Consider the following 18,697-nt stretch of genomic DNA (forward strand, 5'->3'; position numbering starts at 1 on the left):
CTCAGTGATGGGGGAGGGCTGGGTGGCTTCATTATTAGAATAAATACAGGCAAGCTGTCACAGGTTTCTGTGGCTATGCTGTTAGAACCTGTGACAAGGTGTGAGTGGGGAACGTTTTCTCCCCAGAGAACAGTATTTCTTACAAAGCTCGTATGATCTATGTTTAATTACTTGGTAAGACTTAAGTCCCAAAGCACTGTTGAACAGAATGATGTGTAGATCATCCCAAAATTCTTTAGCTAATTGGTTAGGCTTTTCCAAGAGCATTTTACCCACCAGTGCAATAGTAGCCTTTAGAGAACATGCTTACACTTTTGGAGCACTGCCTTGAAAAGTGGACTTACAGACCAGGCTTGTTCAACCTCAGCACTGTTGACATTTGGGGCTGGATAATTCTTTGTTGTTGGGGGCTGTCACATGTTTAGCAGCATCCCTGGCCTTGTGTCCATTTAGAAGTTTGTAGCATTTCATCTTCCCCGTCCAGGTTGTGACAACCATAAATGTCTCCAAACTTTGCCAAATGTCTTGTGGGGGCAAAATCACCCTTGGTTGAGAACTGCTGTTAATAGAGGTATTCATCTGCTCCGAATCATATAGATTCAAGTTTCTAGAAGGCAGCTTGGATGTTATTATGAGGGGTGTTTGTTAGAGAGAGAAAGAGGGGTAGGGAGAAGACGAAAAAGAAAAAAGAAGGCAGGGAAGGAAAGAAAGAATTAGTTGTGGGGAGTGTTTTCATTCCCTCGTGTCCATAAACAGAGATGTATTTCATTTGCAGATCCCGTCAGGCATTCATTCCAGTCCCAAGAAGACACATTAAGAAGAGTTTAGTTTAACAGGAGGGGACTGGTTGGCATAATAAATCTACCAAGTGACAGGCAGAATTCTAAAGACGAGCTGAAAGAATGGGATAAATGTCAAATAACTAGGTCAAAAAGAAGCATCTAGACAGCTCAGCCAAGGCAGACAGTGTCAGTTTCTTCTGGTCTCAGGCAGGGAGGTCCCAGAGGCCAGGGTGTTCGAGGCCAGGGTGTTCTCATCTTAGAGTCAGGTTGATTCTCTGTCCAGTTCTGGGGTTTCTTTCTGGGTGGAAGGTGGGCTGTGAGGTTCAGAGCTGGACCCCATCTCCATCAAGAGAGGACAGAGGTACTACTGTCCCCTCCCCTCGCTGTGGCTCTACCCTGATGTCTTTATTGAGTTTGTTACAATGTTGCCTTTGTTAGGTTTTGGGTTTTTGGCCACAAGGCATGTGGGATCTTAGTTCCGCAAGCAGGGTTCGAACCCATACCCTCTGCACTGGAAGGTGAAGTCTTAACCACTGGACCACCAGGGAAGTCCCTCCCATAACTCTTTCACTGGGAAGAACTGGGGACTTGAGGGGAGGATCAGGCCCCACTAGGTTTCGTATGTAATCATTGCAGTTTCTATAGATCCTTCTCAGGGAAGAATGAGCCTGGAAAGAGGAATCTTTCTTATCGCTTGCCTTATCTCATCAATAGCCTGTCCCTTTGTGGAGTTTACGCACTTCCATCATATTTATCTCCATCAAAGTCAATGACTCTCACCAGGCACTTCCTTTTGCCCTCACCAGCTGCCAACCACCACACACACCCTGGGATGCTTGCCTCATTTTTCAATGCCACCCTTTCTGGTGAGTGGCTACCTTCTTAAAACCACAGCTGTTTAGTTCCTGAATCTAACTTTGGCCCTAGGGTTCAGGGACATTTTTATTATTTTATTTAGTCTACCTGGGCCTTCCTTAATATTACCAGCAAGTCTTTGTTAAACATCCATTATTTCCCATGAGAGGTATGATGGCAATGATAACCATGTTACAGTTACATGTACTGAGCACTGTGATTTTGTGATATAATAAAATCTATGTCTCTGGTACCTGGTTCCAAGGCTGACTAGCTGTAAGCCTGCAGTGGGTCGACATACAGCAGACCCCTCAAAGACAGGCATGCACCTCTCCCCTCACTTGATTTGTGTCTAAGGCAAAGCAAGCTCTGTGCTAGGTTGGTGGGCATCAAAAGATGCTGATGCAGGTGCTCACCTGATGAGACCAAGAGAGAGATGGGGATATTAGCTGTGTCCATAAAAGTGGCATAGTCAGAGAAGACAGTGGATTTGGTAGCCACTCTCTGTTTGAGAAGAGTTATCAGTCCATATCTGACATTTTTCATATTCACCTGTAGCTAAAGTCTTGGCCTCACTATTTTCAGAATTCAGTTCCCATAAAGGTGGTTATCTTTATCTATCTCTGCACTCTAACTACCAGAACTTTCTAGTTGAAAGTCATCCTATAAGATACCACCAGTGCTAGAAGGAGGTGGATACTGGGGCCAGAGTCCAGAGGCTAATGGATGGGACATGAGCTGAGGCCGGAGCCTGGTAGACACAGAGGCGGAGCCTTGACAGAGGAATTCCAAATGATACAGGCTGAGCTCTGGGGACTGGAAGTTGGCCCTAAAGGGAGTCATGTAGTAGCTATAAACTAGCCTCCACAATATCCACTTCCTGGTCCCTGGAACCTGCAAGTGTTACCTTATTTGGAGAAAGGGCCTTTAAAGAGGTAATTAAGTTGAAGGGTCTTGAAATGGGCAAGTTGTGCTGAATTATTGATTTGGACCCTAAATTCCATCATAGTATCCTTATAGAAGCAGAGGGAAACTTCACACACCACACACACACATACACACACACACACACACACACACACACACACACACACAGAGGAGAAACAATATGAAGGTGGAACAGAAAGATTTGAAGACACTGGAGTGACAGGCCACAAGCCAGGGAGTGCTGGCAGCCACCACAGACTTGAAGATGGAAGGAATGGATCTTCCCTAGAGCCTCCAAAGAGTGCAGCCCTCCCAACACCTTCACTTCATCCCAGTAATGCTGACTTGTCTATCTGGCCTCCAGAGATATAAGAAACTAGATTTCTTTTGTTTTTGCCACCAAGTTTGTGATGACTTGTTTTACAGCAGCCCTAGGAAAGTAACACAAGCAGTGTACTAATTAATGCCAGCATAATGTAAAGCGGGAGCTTCCCGGGTTGCTCAGTGGTAAAGAATCAGCCTGACAATGCAGGAGATGCAGATTCGATCCCCAGTCGGGAAGATCCCCTGGAGGAGGGCATGACAGTCCATCCCAGTATTCCTGGCTGGAGAATTCCGTGGTTGGAGGAGCCTGGCCTGCTGCAGTCTATGGGTCACAAAGAGTCAGGCACAACTGAGCACTCACGTGCACACACAAAGTAAAAGCAGGGAGAGGAGGGGCAATCTCTTCACCAAGTCACAGAAGCACCAAAGCTTGGAAAGTAAGTGACTCGAGCTTTCTCAGGATGTTTTGGAATAGCACAAATACGTCACTTCCTAAGGAAGCTTACAGCCAGGAGAGCTATATGAGACACGTACACCAGCAAGACAGAGCTGTTGTCAGGGCTGGGACCCAGGGACCTGATCACTGTCCACGGCCCCTGTCCTCTTTGGAGCTCTGTGGTTAACTGACATCGCTTTAGCTTGTATTTCTAAGAGCGGCGTTGTTAGAACAAGGTAAATGATGTGCATGCTAAGTAGCTTCAGTCATGTCTGACTCTTTGCAACCCTGTGGACTGCAGTCCACCAGGCTCCTCTGTCCATGGGCTTCTCCAGGCAAAAAATACTGGAGTGGGTTGCCATGCCCTCCTCTAGGGGATCTTCCTGACCCAGGAATCAAACCCAAATCTCTTACGTCAAGTCTCCTGCACTGGCAGGCAGATTCTTTTTACCACTAGCACCACCTGGAAAGCTCCACAAAATTTTTACATGGACTGATTCCACAGCTTCCTGTCACAAAATCAGTAATGAACCTCTGGTATCACCATCTAGAATGGAAGTGTTGATGGCCACAAATAGGTAATAGGCTACCGGGCAGTCACTGTGCTGTCCCACTCAGTACAAATGTGACATCCAGTGCTCAGGTTTTCTTGGGGAGCTGATGATCATTTTTGTAGCTGCCGCTTCTGCCACTGTACATCATTGCACTTCAAGGGAGGAAAACAATACATCTTATGCCCAATTTCTGCTGTTGTGTTGGAAACATAATTTCCTCCAATTCCCTCCAAACAATTTGAAGATCATACTTAAAGAAGAACAAAACATATGCAATTTGACAACTCTTTTTAAATTTTTATCATTTAGTAGCTTTTTTTTTGTTTTGATTTCCCTCTGATATGCATTTCCCAAGGTCTGAGTTTCTTGAATTTCTGTACATGATTAATGCCTGGGCTCCAGCTTGTGGTCCTTAAAGATCCTAAAAGTAGCAGATCAAGCCTGAATTTACCCAGTTCAGACCTCAAGCTAAAGCACAGCCTTTGGAGAGGGATATTAAAGATCCCAGTAGCATTTTTTTAACTTGAAAGTAGAATGTCTGCCTTTGGTTTTGTTTTTATACCCAAGGTCACACACACATACTTAGATGCATACATACATTTATGTTTAACATTTATGATACCTGTACTGGGATGGGTTCAGTTCAGTTCAGTTGCTCAGTTGTGTCCAACTCTTTGCAACCCCATGAATTGCAGCACACCAGGCCTCCCTGTCCATCACCAACTCCTGGAGTTCACTCAAACTCAGGTCCATCGAGTCAGTGATGCCATCCAGCCATCTCATCCTCTGTCGTCCCCTTCTCCTCTTGCCCCCAATCCCTCCCAGCATCAGAGTCTTTTCCAATGAGTCAACTCTTTGTATGAGGTGGCCAAAGTACTGGAGTTTCAGCTTTAGCGTCATTCCTTCCAAAGAACACTCATTACTGATCTCTTGACCTCAGATAGCTAACTTTATAGGAGAAGGAAATGGCAACCCACTCCAGTGTTCTTGCCTAGAGAATCCCATAGACAGAGGAGCCTGGTCGGCTGCTGTCCATAAGGTCGCACAGAGTCGGACACGACTGAAGCGACTTAGCACGCATACATGCATTGGAGAAGGGAAATGGCAACCCACTCCAGTTTTCTTGCCTGGAGGACCCCAGGGGCAGGGGAGCCAGTGGGCTGCCATCTGTGGGATTGCACAGAGTCGGACATGACTGAAATGACTTAACACCAGCTACCTTTATTGAAAGTTCTTTTTTAACCTTTATTTGTCTTCATATTATATATATATTTTTTTTCATATTCCTTTTGCTGTATCTGTATTGGTTTATTTAATGCCTCAGGACTAAAGTCTTTCTCAAAAGTAACAACTAGCAAATTCACCTGTAGTGCTTCTCTTATGCAGTTCATTTTGTTGAAATAGGTTAGACTCTCTAAGGTCAGACATTTTGACTCCTGAAGATGTTAAGTAGATACAGCACATAACAGGTACAATTTCTGAAAATCATTCTAAAGTAGCATGTGTTGTGTGCTCAGTCATGTCCAGCTCTTTGCAACGCCATGGACTGTAGCCTGCCAGGCTCCTCTGTCCATGAAATTATCCAGGCAAGCAAAAACCATCACAATATTGTAAAGTAAATATCCTCCAATTAAAATAAATTAAATTAGTAAATAAAATTTTTAAAAAAGGAATACTGGAATGGGTTGCTGTTTCCTACTCCACTAAAGTAGCATATGATAAGTTAAATAGAATTTCATGAAATATTCCAACATAATGGATAATTTATAGAAGTTCTTCTTATTTATTATTGTGTTTCAGCTTCCCAAAAGATTCATGATAAAGTCAGGAGGTAGAGGGTAGATATTATTCCCAGATGGTAATAAGGTAGAGGTTACTAACAATTTTCAGAACCTACTGTTTTACTTTTCTCTTATACTTTATTTACTTATTTATTGATAAACCTACACTGACATATCATAATTTCCCAAAGTCCGTAGTTTAGCATAGGGTTCTCACTCTTGGTGATATACATACATTCCATGGGTTTTGGCAAATATATAATGATATTATCCATTGTTATGTTACCATGCAGAGTATTTTCACTATCAAAAAATCCTTTCCTTTGGCAACCACTGGCCTTTTTACCACCTTTATAGTTTTGTCTTTTCCAGAATTTCAGATAGTGGGAATCATACAGTATATAACCTTTTCAGATTGCCTTCTTTCACTTAATAATACACATTTAAGGTTTCTCCATGTCTTTTCATGGCTTGATAGCTCATTTCTTTTCTGTATGAATATTATTCCATTATCTGGATGGACCACAGTTTATCAGTTCACCTTCTGAAGGACATCTTGGCTGCATCCAAATTTGGGAATTATGAATAAAGCTACTGTAAACATCCCTATGTGGGGTTTTGTGTGAACAAAAAGTTTTCAGATCCTTTAGATAAATACCAAGGAGTATGATTTCTGAATTGAGAACCCACTCTACTTCAAGCCTTTTCCATGTTGCCAAGTGATTTATTCATGTTAGCAACTCTGATTGGTAGATACTTTTATGCCTTTGCACAGATGAGGACACTAAAGTCCTCAGATTCTTCCCAAATCACTTAGCTGAAGTGGTAGAGTCTAGATTTGAACGTGGATGAAGCTACTGAGTGTTCTGTGCTGGTGCTAATACACTGTGCTGCTGCCCAGGATCTCAGGATGAGCACGTTTCGGTGCTGAAATCAGAAATCCAAGTTTAAAATATTTCTCACACATTAAAACACAATGAAAAAGTTATTAACAAGCAGAAACTAACTTCAAAGCTGAATCATGCCTGCAAACTCACAAGGGGATTAAAGAAAGGAAATTAAGTTAACTTGTTTTTTTAAAGACTAATAAATGTCGATGGCTATCTTAATATTATTTGTCTTTGGAAGACTAGTCCAGTTGTTTCCTTAGATATGAATTTCAAGTTGTAACATCTTCCCCTGTCACCTAATTTTCATGCTGTCTGAAAACTTCATACCATTGTTCAGGGCTGTCATTTCCACTCATAAAATGGTTTCATATGCAAGATTTAATCTTTTTATTTCTGGATTATTGTCCTTCAGTAATAATTTGTTTCTATACCCAATTTGGACCTTCTGTGTTCTTTCCCAAATAGATACTTAAGATAGATTTTTTAAAAAGATTTAATAAAAAGCTTCTGTTAATCTTAATGTAAGAAATCTGTGTTATATCATCAATGGCTTCCAGAATGAAAGTTTGCATGGCACACTCCAGGATGGAGTAGCCTGTCAAGAAAGAAATTCTTTGGAATTGAAAGTGTATCTGACTCCAGAAAGAGGTCATTTGAGTCTCTTCTCTCTATGACTTCTCTCTGAACTTTGGTTTACAGGAAAGCAAACTTCTGCCAGGCTCCAGTTGTGATGGTGCTCTGTATATTTAAATGCTCCATAAACTCCTATAACAGGTCTTTCCAGCCTGGCAGCTGTATGTAGGTTTTCGTGCAAAAAGAATGCTTCATGATTTAAATCCAGGTTTCTCAGCCTGAGAACTAGAGCCCTTTTGGGCTGGATGATTCTTTGCTGTGGGGGCTGTCCTGTGTCTTGTAGAATATTTCTCAGCACCCTTGTTCGCTATCCACTAGATGCCAAGAGTACACCTCCCCTCTCATTTGTGACAACCAAAAATGCCTTCAAACATTCCCAAATGTCCCCTGGGGAGGTGGCTGTGGGAATCTCCATTGGGTGAGAAACACCAATCTGTTATTGTTCAGTGACTCAGTCATGTCCAACTCTGAGTGACCCCCATGGACTGCAGCACGCCAGGCTTCCCTGTCCATCACCAACTCCCAGAGTTTGCTCAAACGCATGTCCATCGAGTCAGTGATGCCATCCAACCATCTCATCCTCTGTTGTCCCCTTCTCCTCCTGCCTTCAATCTTTCCCAGCTTCATGGCCTTTTCCAATAAGTCAGCTCTTCACATCGGATGGGCCAAAGTCTTGGAGCTTCAGTTTCAGCATCAGTCCTTCCAGTGAATATTCAGGGTTGATTTCCTTTAAGATTGACTGGCTTGACCTCCTTGCTGTCCAAGGGACTCTCAAGAGTCTTCTCCAGCACCACAGTTCAAAGGCATAAATGACAAGAAAGGGGTCATTAAGACTGGGAAAGTCCATGAGAGTGGGGAGAGAAATGAGCATGGTGCGAGTGGGGAATAACAAGAAAACCAGAGAAAATCAGGGGATGAATAGGATACAGTGAGAATGTGGCTACTCTGTTACAAAGATCAGTGAAGCATACTGTAATTTTAGTATGAATTATGTAATATATAGAAATGTGTGTGTGTGTGTTTCAAGACCCTCAAAGAGCTTATAGTTACCTTGGAAAAGCTTACTGTACTTTGGACATCCTTCAAACAGAAGAATCTGTATCTTCCACCTACACCCATACCAGCGCTTGCTCAGGAAGTTCTGACTACCAATAAGCCAGTAAAATACAAAATTAAACTCTTTCTAATCTTCATTACTCAGAAAACTATAAGTCTTAATCTGAATTTTTTTAAAACTCTTGCTTAGAATAGAAATTTCCTTTAAAATATCAATTTTTATAACTACTGTCTTTGTACTAATCTTTGTCCTAATAGCATACTAAATCTACAGAGTCCATTCTTTATAGAAAAAATTGCAAGATAAACAATCAAATTCATTTATCTGATGTCATAACACCATGCATGTGTGCTAAGTCACTTCAGTCATGCCCAACTCTGTACAACCCTATGGACTGTAGCCTGCCACACTCCTCTGTCTGTGGGATTCTCCAGGCAAGAATACTGGAGTGGGCTGCCATGCCCTCTTCCAGAGGATCTTTCCAATCCACGGATCAAACCCATGTCTCCCACATTGGCAGGCAGGTTCTTTACCACTAATGCCACCTGGGAAGCCCAGCATAACACCAGTGGTTTTTAATCCTGACTCCATATGAAAGTCATCAAAGAATTCTTAACACTGATGCCTTTGACCTAACCTCAAGAGATTCTGGCCATCCAATATAGCAAGGGGGCCTGAACTGATAGCTGATACTTTTTTAAAGATCCCCAAGTGATGATACAGTGAGAATCACTGATATAGGCCAGGTCCTTATGACTTTTACCTAGTACCTGGAATGTTCAGATTGACTAATTATAGAGACAATTAAAAAAAAAAAAAAAACAACAGTATGAGACAATGCATGAGCAGTTATCCACCTGTACTTTAGGTGTGACAGATAATGGACATTCTGGCAAGAAAAAAATTAATAGAAAAAATGGAAAAAGTTGGATTAGATTGTTATTGATTTTATGCTGATTAAACGAGAAAGGTTGCCTTGCCGGAGGTGGTGAATAAATGTGTGGTCTGGGCCTTTTGTCCTACTGAGTTCTTGGAATGTTATACTGTGCTTCTCAGCTATCACTCAGAGCATGTAAACAGTCTTCTGTTATAAATCTCCTATAAATATAAAACAAGATTCTTTTATAAATCTCCTCAAAGAGGTGGGATCATGGCAGACACCAAAACGAATGAGCTGGACAACAGAGAACAGTTTGGCAATAGCTCCTGAGTCCTGGGCCTGGAAGACCTTTGCAGGGAAATAAAGAGGGTGGATTTCACCTTAAACTAGGAGCAAACATATGCAAGATGTCCCCAGGAGTCTGTGAAGGCAGCTTCAGAAAGAGAAACAAGAAAGTCTATTATCATCTTTTAGTAACGTAGCTGAAAGCCTTGTAGTAAGTAGTTAGATAAATTGGACTTTCAGTCAGCTCACATTAAGGCCCTTCCAGAATGGCATTTGATTTATTTGATAGTGTGTCTGGCCTCCCATAGAAATGTCAGAGATAGGACAGAGTGATTAGATTAACACAGAGGGCATTTACTTGGTGTCATATCATATGGTCCCAATATTAGCTCTTTATCTAAACAAGATGGCCAGATGTTAAATACCAGGGACTAAATGCTGCTGCTGCTAAGTCACTTCAGTCATGTCTGATTCTGTGCGACCCCATAGACGGCAGCCCACCAGGCTCCCCTGTCCCTGGGATTCTCCAGGCAAGAACACTGGAGTGGGTTGCCATTTCCTTCTCCAATGCATGAAAGTGAAAAGTGAAAGTGAAGTCACTCAGTTGTGTCTGACCCTCAGCAACGTCATGGACTGCAGCCTTCCAGGCTCTTCTGTTCATGGGATTTTCCAGGCAAGAGGACTGGAGTGGGTTGCCATTGCCAAGTAATCTTAATTACTTATTAACTGAAGAACGTAATAGAATTGAGGAAAAGCTTTCTTCTAGTATATTTAACCAGAGATTAAAAGTATGAGAATCAAAGAAGTTCTACTCAAATAAACTAATATTTTGTAGACATAAGTGGTAGTACATTAACCTACTTCAAAATTTGATACTATCTCAAGGTCAGAAGATTTCCTTAAAGTCAAGAATAAAGGAATTCACACGTTGTACTGTTTTCCCATGAAAAACAAATATTCTATTTAATTCCTGCATGGAGGGATGAATAAGCATACTACACATCTAAGCAATGGTGGACCCAAAGTGCGCTGGGTCAAGACCCCTGTTCTGTATTTGATATTGAGGAAGATTTGGACAATGATGAAGAAGGAGGAAAAGAGACGGCTCTGAAGAGGGTTCCTTGGCACTTTCAAAAGTGACTTTAGTGTAACCACAGGGCCCCGCATCCTAGAACCTTGAGGCAATCAACCATGATAGCAGGTAGAGGAAAATCACACATCTTCCTTTTTCCCTAGAGAATCCAGAATATTAATTTAGCAAACAGTTTCAACTATTCAACTTATCAAGAACAGCTGCCAAAAAAACAAGAGATTATCTTACTTAATACATTTCTTCTTTCCTACTTCTTTCTTTTAAAGCGACCAGTGAGAATATTCACAGGTAGACTGAAGGAGATGGAGGAGGGAGAGAGTGATGACAATGCCCCTGACTGATCATCTTATACATAATTGAAAATTAATTAAGTGTATCATATTGAAACATAAAAATATTCAGTTAGGAGCCAGGAGACTTAGATTCTAATTGGGTTCTTTTAGTCAATAGCAGCAGTTAAAACAATATTTACAATTACAAATGATTGAGCTTGTATTATGTCAGGCTCTGTACTATGCACTGTACATAAATTGGTATTTCAGTACATGAATGACACTCATTTGAAGTCAATATTTTACATCCATTCAACAGTTATGGAGAGTAAGGCTTAAACTTGCTTGAGGTTTCACAATAGAAAACAGGACCTCAATTTTCTTGTCTGAGAAGAGAGAGGATTTGGTGGGAGGGTCGTTTTTTCATTTAAAGACATGCTTACTTATCATCTACTTATGTCAAGTATTCTGCGGAGTTCCATAGCTGTGATTGAACCAGCTAGCCATGGCCCTGTCTGCAGAGCGCCCTCTACTGGCCTGAAACATCTTCAGGGACCTCCCAACTCTGTAATCAGCGTTTCTGTTCTGGATTTCTATCTAGTGGTTGAAGGGCATGTGTATCGACTCAGGCTGATCTTTTCTCACATGTCCACGTGTGTCTGCAGGTGGTGGGCAGGGGAGTGGGAAGCATGTTCTGCAACATGTGGGCCCCATGGAGAGAAGAAGCGAACGGTGCTGTGCATCCAGACCATGGGCTCGGATGAGCAGGCTCTCCCCACTCAAGACTGCCAGCATCTACTGAAGCCCAAGACCCTCGTGTCCTGCAACAGAGACATCCTATGTCCATCAGACTGGACGGTGGGCAACTGGAGTGAGGTGAGCCGAGGGGTTAAAAGGGACACCGGGGTTATTCGTGCTTCATCAGCCCTCTCACCCATCCTCCTCATTAACCAATCCAAAGTGACAGGGGATGAGGTGCACAGTGGCCTGTTTTCTGCATTTCCCACCTCCCAGTATCCTATCTCGCTTGTTTTCCATTCTTACAAGATCTTTCTCTCATCTGGTCAGATACCTACCTGCCTGGAATGACCTGGATCTTACATACTCAGGCTCACGACAGCTAATTGAAAAATCTTCAGGATTTTTTGCTGGTCCGTTGTTAAACCATTGGGAACAAATCAAGGCTCTCCCACCTACCCCAAAAGCTGGCTTGCCAAACATTTACCGGAACTTATGTTTCAGACTAAAACTAAAGGAGAGTCACTCTAACTGGAATGATAGACAATGTGCTTGCTACTTGGAGAAGCCTCTTAAACCATCCATCTGTTCAGACCTGATGAAGGTTTGGGATGTGTACTATTAGTCACATAAATTCAAATAGTGTTGCATTTCCCCACAATTAATCTGATCTGATTCGCAAAGTATGACTAGAAATCCATAGGCTAGGAGATCATGAAATACTTCCAGGCTTTAATTTTCTTTGGGTCACCAGGGGACCTAAACTGTCAGGACTTTTGCTACCAGAGTCTGTAGTAGAAGTAGACCTCTGCTTTCTCCAAGGGTGCTGGCGTCTCCAGGGGCTTTGCTCTGCTTCCCTGTGTGTATTTCAGTCAGTGACCTAAGGAATGACTAGAAAATAAATGACTTTGTAAAACCAACAGGCCAGAATATATTGATGGTTGTTGACTTCTTATGAGCTTCCTTGGAAAGCCACATGGTTGCCATGATAATGCTACTATTGACCACAGTATCTTAGAATTCATCTTAGACTCACTGTCAGAGAAATGGAAAATATTTGATTCAGGAGAAAGCCACAGGAAGTGGATTAGAATTAAGTCTGGTGGATAAAGGGGTAATCTGATCCATTTGGATAAGACCTTTATGTTTAAAGTGATTCTTGATTATAAGTAATGCTATTGCTTTTCATAGCTTATAAAGTACTATCTAAAGAAGAATTCAGCTGTGCAGCAAAGTGAATTAGGTATATGTCTACATATATTCACTCTTTTTTAGATTGCCTTCTCATTTAGGTCCCCACAGAATACTGAGTAGAGTTCCCTGTGTTATACAGTAGGTCCTCATTAGTTATCTATTTTATGCATGGCAGTGTACATGTCAATCCCAGTCTCCTAATTCATCCCACCCCACTTCCCCCTTGGTAATCATAAGTTTGTTTTCTACATCTGTGACTCTGTTTCTGCTTTGCAAATAAATTCATCTGTATCATTTTTGTAGATCCACATACAAGTGATACCACATGATATCTGTTTCCCTCTTTCTGATTTACTTCACTCTGCAGGACAGTCTCCAGATCAATCCACAGCTCTGCAGATGGCATTATTTCATTCCTTTTTTATGGCTGAGTAATATTCCATTGTATATATGTGCCATCTCTTCTTTATCCATTCCTCTGTTGATGGACATCTAGGTTGCTTCCATGTCCCAGCTAGTGTAACTAGCGCTGCAGTGAAAGTCGGGGCGCATGCACCCTCTTGAATTCTGGTTTTCTCTGGATATATGCCTAAGAATGGAATTGCTGGGTTGTATGGTAGTTCTATTTTTATTTTTTTAAGGAAGTTCTATACTGTTCTCCATAGTAGCTGTTTATTTTGTTATTTTTTATTATTTGTTTAAAACTGGTGTTTATTCACCAATTTACATTCCCACTAACACTGTAAAAAGGGTTCCCTTTTCTCTACACCTTCTCCAGCATTTATTCTTTATAGGTTTTTTGATGGTGGCCATTCTAACCTGTGTGAGGTAATACCTCATTGAGGTTTTGATTCATATTTCTCTAATAATTAGTGATGTTGAACATCTTTTCATGTGTTTTTTTGGCTATCTGTATGTCTTCTTTGGATAAACATTTATTTAGGTTTTTAGATTGGGTTTGTTTGTTTCTTTTTTTTTTTATATTGAGATGCATGAGTTGTTTGTATATTTTGGAAATTAATCCCTTGTCAGTTGCTTCATTTGCAAATATTTTCTCCCATTCTGAAGATTGCCTTTTTATTTTGTTTATGGTTTCTTTTGCTATGCAAAAGTTTTTAAGTTTAATTAGATCCCATTTGTTTATTTTTATTTTCATTACTCTAGGAGGTGGATCAAAAAAGATCTTGCTGTGATTTATGTCAGAAAGTATTCCGCCTATATTTTTCTCTGAGAGTTTTATAGTATCTGGCCTTACTTTTTGTCTTTAATCCATTTTGAATTTATTTTTGTATATGGTATTAGGAAGTGTTCTGATTTCATTATTTCACAGGTAGCTGTCTAGTTTTCCCAGCCCTACTTATTGAAGAGACTATCTTTCTCCATCGTATATTCTTGCCTCCTTTGTCATAGATTAAGTGACCACAGGTGCATAGGTTTATCTCTGGACATTCTGTTTGGTTCCATTGATCTATATTTGTGGTTTTGTGCCAGTACCATACTGTTTTGATGACTGTAGCTTTGTAGTATAGTCTGAAGTCATGGACCTGAGTTGGGAGAATGCTATGATGTACCACCCATACACATTTTCAGAAGTAAAGGGCTTATATTCAGCTGTTGGGACAACTCTGAAGGGCTATCCCAGGACCAGAGCTTCTCTTGAGACTGGCTAAACCTGTTGTCAGGCCTGCATCATGGCACCATCTATCCTAGGCTGTATCCTGTTTCCTTTCCCTCTTTCTGACAGGAGTTGGTTTCCAGAGTCTTCCTAATAAAAGCCATGCTAGCTAAATACCTCAGAGTCTGTCTCCTTGAAAACTTACCCTGCAACACTGAGTTAGACTCAAGGATCTTCTAGCAGTCTCAAGCAACTTAGTTTTTAGGAGACTGTATCTAATATGACTTCTGCAGGGCAGCCATGATTCCTGATTCCCATAAGATGTGCCTCTTCTAAAATCTTTCCTCAGCCCCACTGCTCTTAGAGACCAGGTTCTGGGCAGCAAAACTAATTCCAGACTCTACCTACTGGTAGAGATGAGGCCCAGAGGATATTGCCTGACTTGGGTAGGATTAACCCAGGAACTGTTCAGGCTAATTGAGAATGAATTCTCTTCATGGATGTTTGAACTGGGAATACGAAGATTTAAGATGAAATTCACTTTTTTGATCCAAAGCAGTGTTTCTCATTTTTTTTTTTCCCCAATGGACTTCCCTGGTGGCTCAGACAGTAAAGAATCTGTCTGCAGATTCTTGCCTGCAATGCAGAAGACCTGGGTTCAATCCCTGGGTCAGAAAGATCCCCTGGAGAAGGAAATGGCTCCTTAAGTGCCTTTTTAGAGGCTCTTTCCCAATTGTCTTCCTCCATCATGACTTTATTTTCAAGGAGGGAAGTGGTTTGTGTGTGTGTGTTGAGATATAATTCACATACCATAAAATTCACCCATTGAAAGTGTACAAACAAATGACCTTTAGTATATTTGCAGAGTAATACAGTCACTACCACAGTAATTTAAGAATGTTTTCATCAACTCCTAAATAAACCCTGCATGCATTAATCATCATCCCAGGTCCCTACCTTCATTCCCCAGCCCTAGACAATCATTAATCCACTTTGTATTTCCAGAGATCTGCCTTTCTGAACGTTTCATATGAAAGAATTATATAATACATAATCATAGGGCAGATATACTATGTATTTATTTATGTACTATGTATATATCTGTGCTTTATACATAAAGAGGGTGAGGTTTTTTAACTCACTCCACCCCAGAACCAGTCTTCATTGCCCCCACTGAGAATGAATGATCCTGTGACACTTAGTTTCTATGCAGAATTTTCCTGACCAGCTGCAGATATCAAAACTGTTCATTTGACAATATATGATTATTAAAAAAAAAATTCAAAATTTTGTATAAGCAAAGGTACCATCTCTGAAGATAACTATTGGAAAGCAGAAAACTCTCATTTGAATACAACCATTTTGATAACTGTATTTCTAAAACTATTAGCTCAAAGTCACAATAGGTTTATTTCGCTTCTGCATGCGTGCATAAAAAGTCACTTCAGTCATGTCCAACTCTGAGACACTATGGACTGTAACCTGCCACCCTTATTTAACTTCTAATTCTGTACATAGTACTCTCAGGAGCAGCTGGGTGGAAATTAAAAAAGGATATAGTTCCTTTATTGTAATAACTGCTAATCAAATGGGAGAGCAAGGACCCCCAAAAAAGAAAGACAAAGGTGTATATGCAAAGAAAACATCTACAACCTAATCCAGACCTGTTGCTGGTATTGCACTGATTCATGTGAACACATAAATAACAGGCCAGGGTATTTCCCTGCTGTTCCTGGGAATCTATAATCACAGCCTGTGGCTGGCCTGACCTATTAGTCCACTGCCAACCTCGATTGCTGTAAATTGCAGTGTTGTCAAAATAAGGCCGAATGGAGTACTGTGACTGGTCCATTAAAACTGTTTACCAAAAGTGTGTTGGCTGCATCCAAAGCAGTTAATAATTCTTGTCATGTAGAATTTACTAATTGCCAGAATCTTCATGCCTTTTCAAGGGACCACAATTACATATTTGGCTGAGGAGTCCTTTTCATTGTGTTTCTGTTTCTGGGGAGCAAAACGATGTGCCTCACTGGACAACAAAGGACTGAAATGTTGGCACCAAGTGACAAGTGCTGGAGTCTGTTGTCCTGAATAGAGGCCACTGCATAGTATAGTGAGGCAGACATGGAATGCAGTGTCCAGGTGCACTGAGAGGCTGAGCTGCTGCCTTCATTTAGAGGTGTTGTCAGGAGAGGTGCTTTTAGTTAAATCAGCATCAGAATATTCATTGAGTGGTATCTTCCTTTTTTCCCCCTCTGCTGTCTTGCTAATGTCTGTACACATTAGCCCTCTAATGAGCTTTGCTGAAGCATGAATGTCTTTGACATTCTGTACTGGGAAATGTTTTAAGAGACAATACAGTGTTTACAAAAGAAAGTGAAAGTGAAGTCACTCAGTCGTATCCGACTCTTTGTGACCCCATGGACTGTAGCCTATCAGGCTCCTCCATCCATGGGATTCTCCAGGCAGGAATACTGGAGTGGGTTGCCATTTCCTTCTCCAGGAGATCTTCCCAACCCAGGGATTGAACCTGGGTCTCCCACATTGTAGGCAGACATTTAACCATCTGAGCCACCAGGGAAGTCCTTAAAAAAGAAGTCAGCCAATAAACTTAGAAGTGATAAAATCAAGAAAGGAGTAATTTTTCCTACAATTGCACCCAACTGATTAAGAAAAATATGTACTTACTTTTCAAATAAGGGGCCACAAAATAGGAAAAGAAAAAAGATGATATAGTGACTCCTGCTACACGTAGTATTTATGGTCTGGATTTTGTCCTGAGATCAACTATGATGCTTTTATAAGCCTGTAGAATGATCCTCCCTGGGATGACCAAGGTAAGGAGAAGAGGCAAATCCATGAGATGCCCTTCCTGTGAAGAGACCACTGAGAGGAGGGTGGGCTTATCTGTGCCAGGCTGGACCACTCCTCCCTGACCCAGGAGATGTCAGAAGAAGGAGGTCTCTCCCTTCCCAGGGAGAGTCAGTGGCTGCCCCCAAAGACAGCTTTCCTACTCCCTGTGACCAGCTCCTTCCCCTCTAAGTTCATGTTATAGACACCAGACTCCCACCCCCAATCTCAGGAATCAAGAATCTTATTCTGGTTTCGCCCAGCCTACTTGCTGGGCTTGGAGGGTCCAAAAGGGGGGCTCTATTGTAAACAAAGATAAGTATCAAAGTTTCTGTGGCTCCCACTAGATACCCTACTTTAGTGACATGCCTTTTCAGAGGTGGCCAGTCTAGTGGTGAAGAGCCTGCACCTCCCTCTACCAGGTCCAAATCCTGGCTTTGCCACTTAACAGATGTGTGAATTTAATCCCTCTGTGGTTACTTGTATTTTCCTGTGACTTGTTTCCTCTATCTCTAAAATGAGGATAACAGCAGTGCTTAGACTCTAGGGAAGCTGTGAGGATGAAATGAGCTAATATTCCTAAAATTCTCATAAGAAGAATACCTGGCACATAATAAGCTCTATATCATTTTTTAGTAAATGATCTATAATCATTTTTTAGTAAAGTGAATAAATAGATGGAAATAGTAAGAATATCATCCATCTTTTGTTGGCTGTTTTCCACTCTGTTTAAATATCTCATTTCATTCTTGAACTCTATGAGTTTGATTTTATTTCATTAATTCCCATATTTCTCCCAGCAGTTAGACTAATAGATTTCCTGGGATAGTAATTTTCCTAGGTTTTCCAGCCTTGGCAAGCTCTAACTGAGCTAGTGTTAAGCTTCTCTCAACCTTTGCTCATTTAGAAAGACAGGATTATCATAAAGTTTGATGATAATCCATGTGAGCCCTTCACATAGTGCCTCAGTCAGTTCAGTTCAGTTCAGTCACTCAGTCGTGTCCGACTCTTTGCGACCCCATGAATCGCAGCACGCCAGGCCTCCCTGTCCATCACCAACTCCTGGAGTTCACTCAGACTCATGTCCATCGAGTCAGTGATGCCATCCAGCCATCTCATCCTCTGTCATCCGCTTCTCCTCCTGCCCCCAATCCCTCCCAGCATCAGAGTCTTTTCCAATGAGTCAACTCTTCACATGAGGTGGCCAAAGTACTGGAGTTTCAGCTTTAGCATCATTCCTTCCAAAGAAATCCCAGGGCTGATCTCCTTCAGAATGGACTGGTTGGATCTCCTTGCAGTCCAAGGGACTTTTAAGAGTCTTCTCCAACACCACAGTTCAAAAGCATCGATTCTTCGGCGCTCAGCTTTCTTCATGCCTGGCAAATAGTAAAGTGAAAGTGAAAGTCACTCAGGCATGTCTGACTCTTTGCCACCCCGTGGACTATACAGTCTATGGAATTCTCCAGGCCAGAATATTGGACTAGTTAGCCTTTCCCTTCTCCAAGGGATTGTCCCAACCCAGGGATCGAAC

The 18,697-nt window shown here is 41.5% G+C and overlaps 1 protein-coding gene across 1 annotated transcript in view; it reads left to right on the forward strand.

Annotated features, from left to right (window-relative positions):
* Positions 1–18,697, forward strand: part of ADAMTS12 (ADAM metallopeptidase with thrombospondin type 1 motif 12) — a 392,745-nt gene that overhangs the window by 309,050 nt on the left and 64,998 nt on the right. Inside the window, exon 18 of the mRNA XM_027520036.1 lies at positions 11,435–11,645. Coding sequence (XP_027375837.1) covers positions 11,435–11,645 — 211 coding nt within the window. The remainder of the gene's footprint in view (positions 1–11,434; positions 11,646–18,697) is intronic.

The sequence above is a fragment of the Bos indicus x Bos taurus genome, chromosome 20, assembly GCF_003369695.1.
Source record: "Bos indicus x Bos taurus breed Angus x Brahman F1 hybrid chromosome 20, Bos_hybrid_MaternalHap_v2.0, whole genome shotgun sequence".
NCBI classification, from domain to species: Eukaryota; Metazoa; Chordata; class Mammalia; order Artiodactyla; family Bovidae; genus Bos; species Bos indicus x Bos taurus.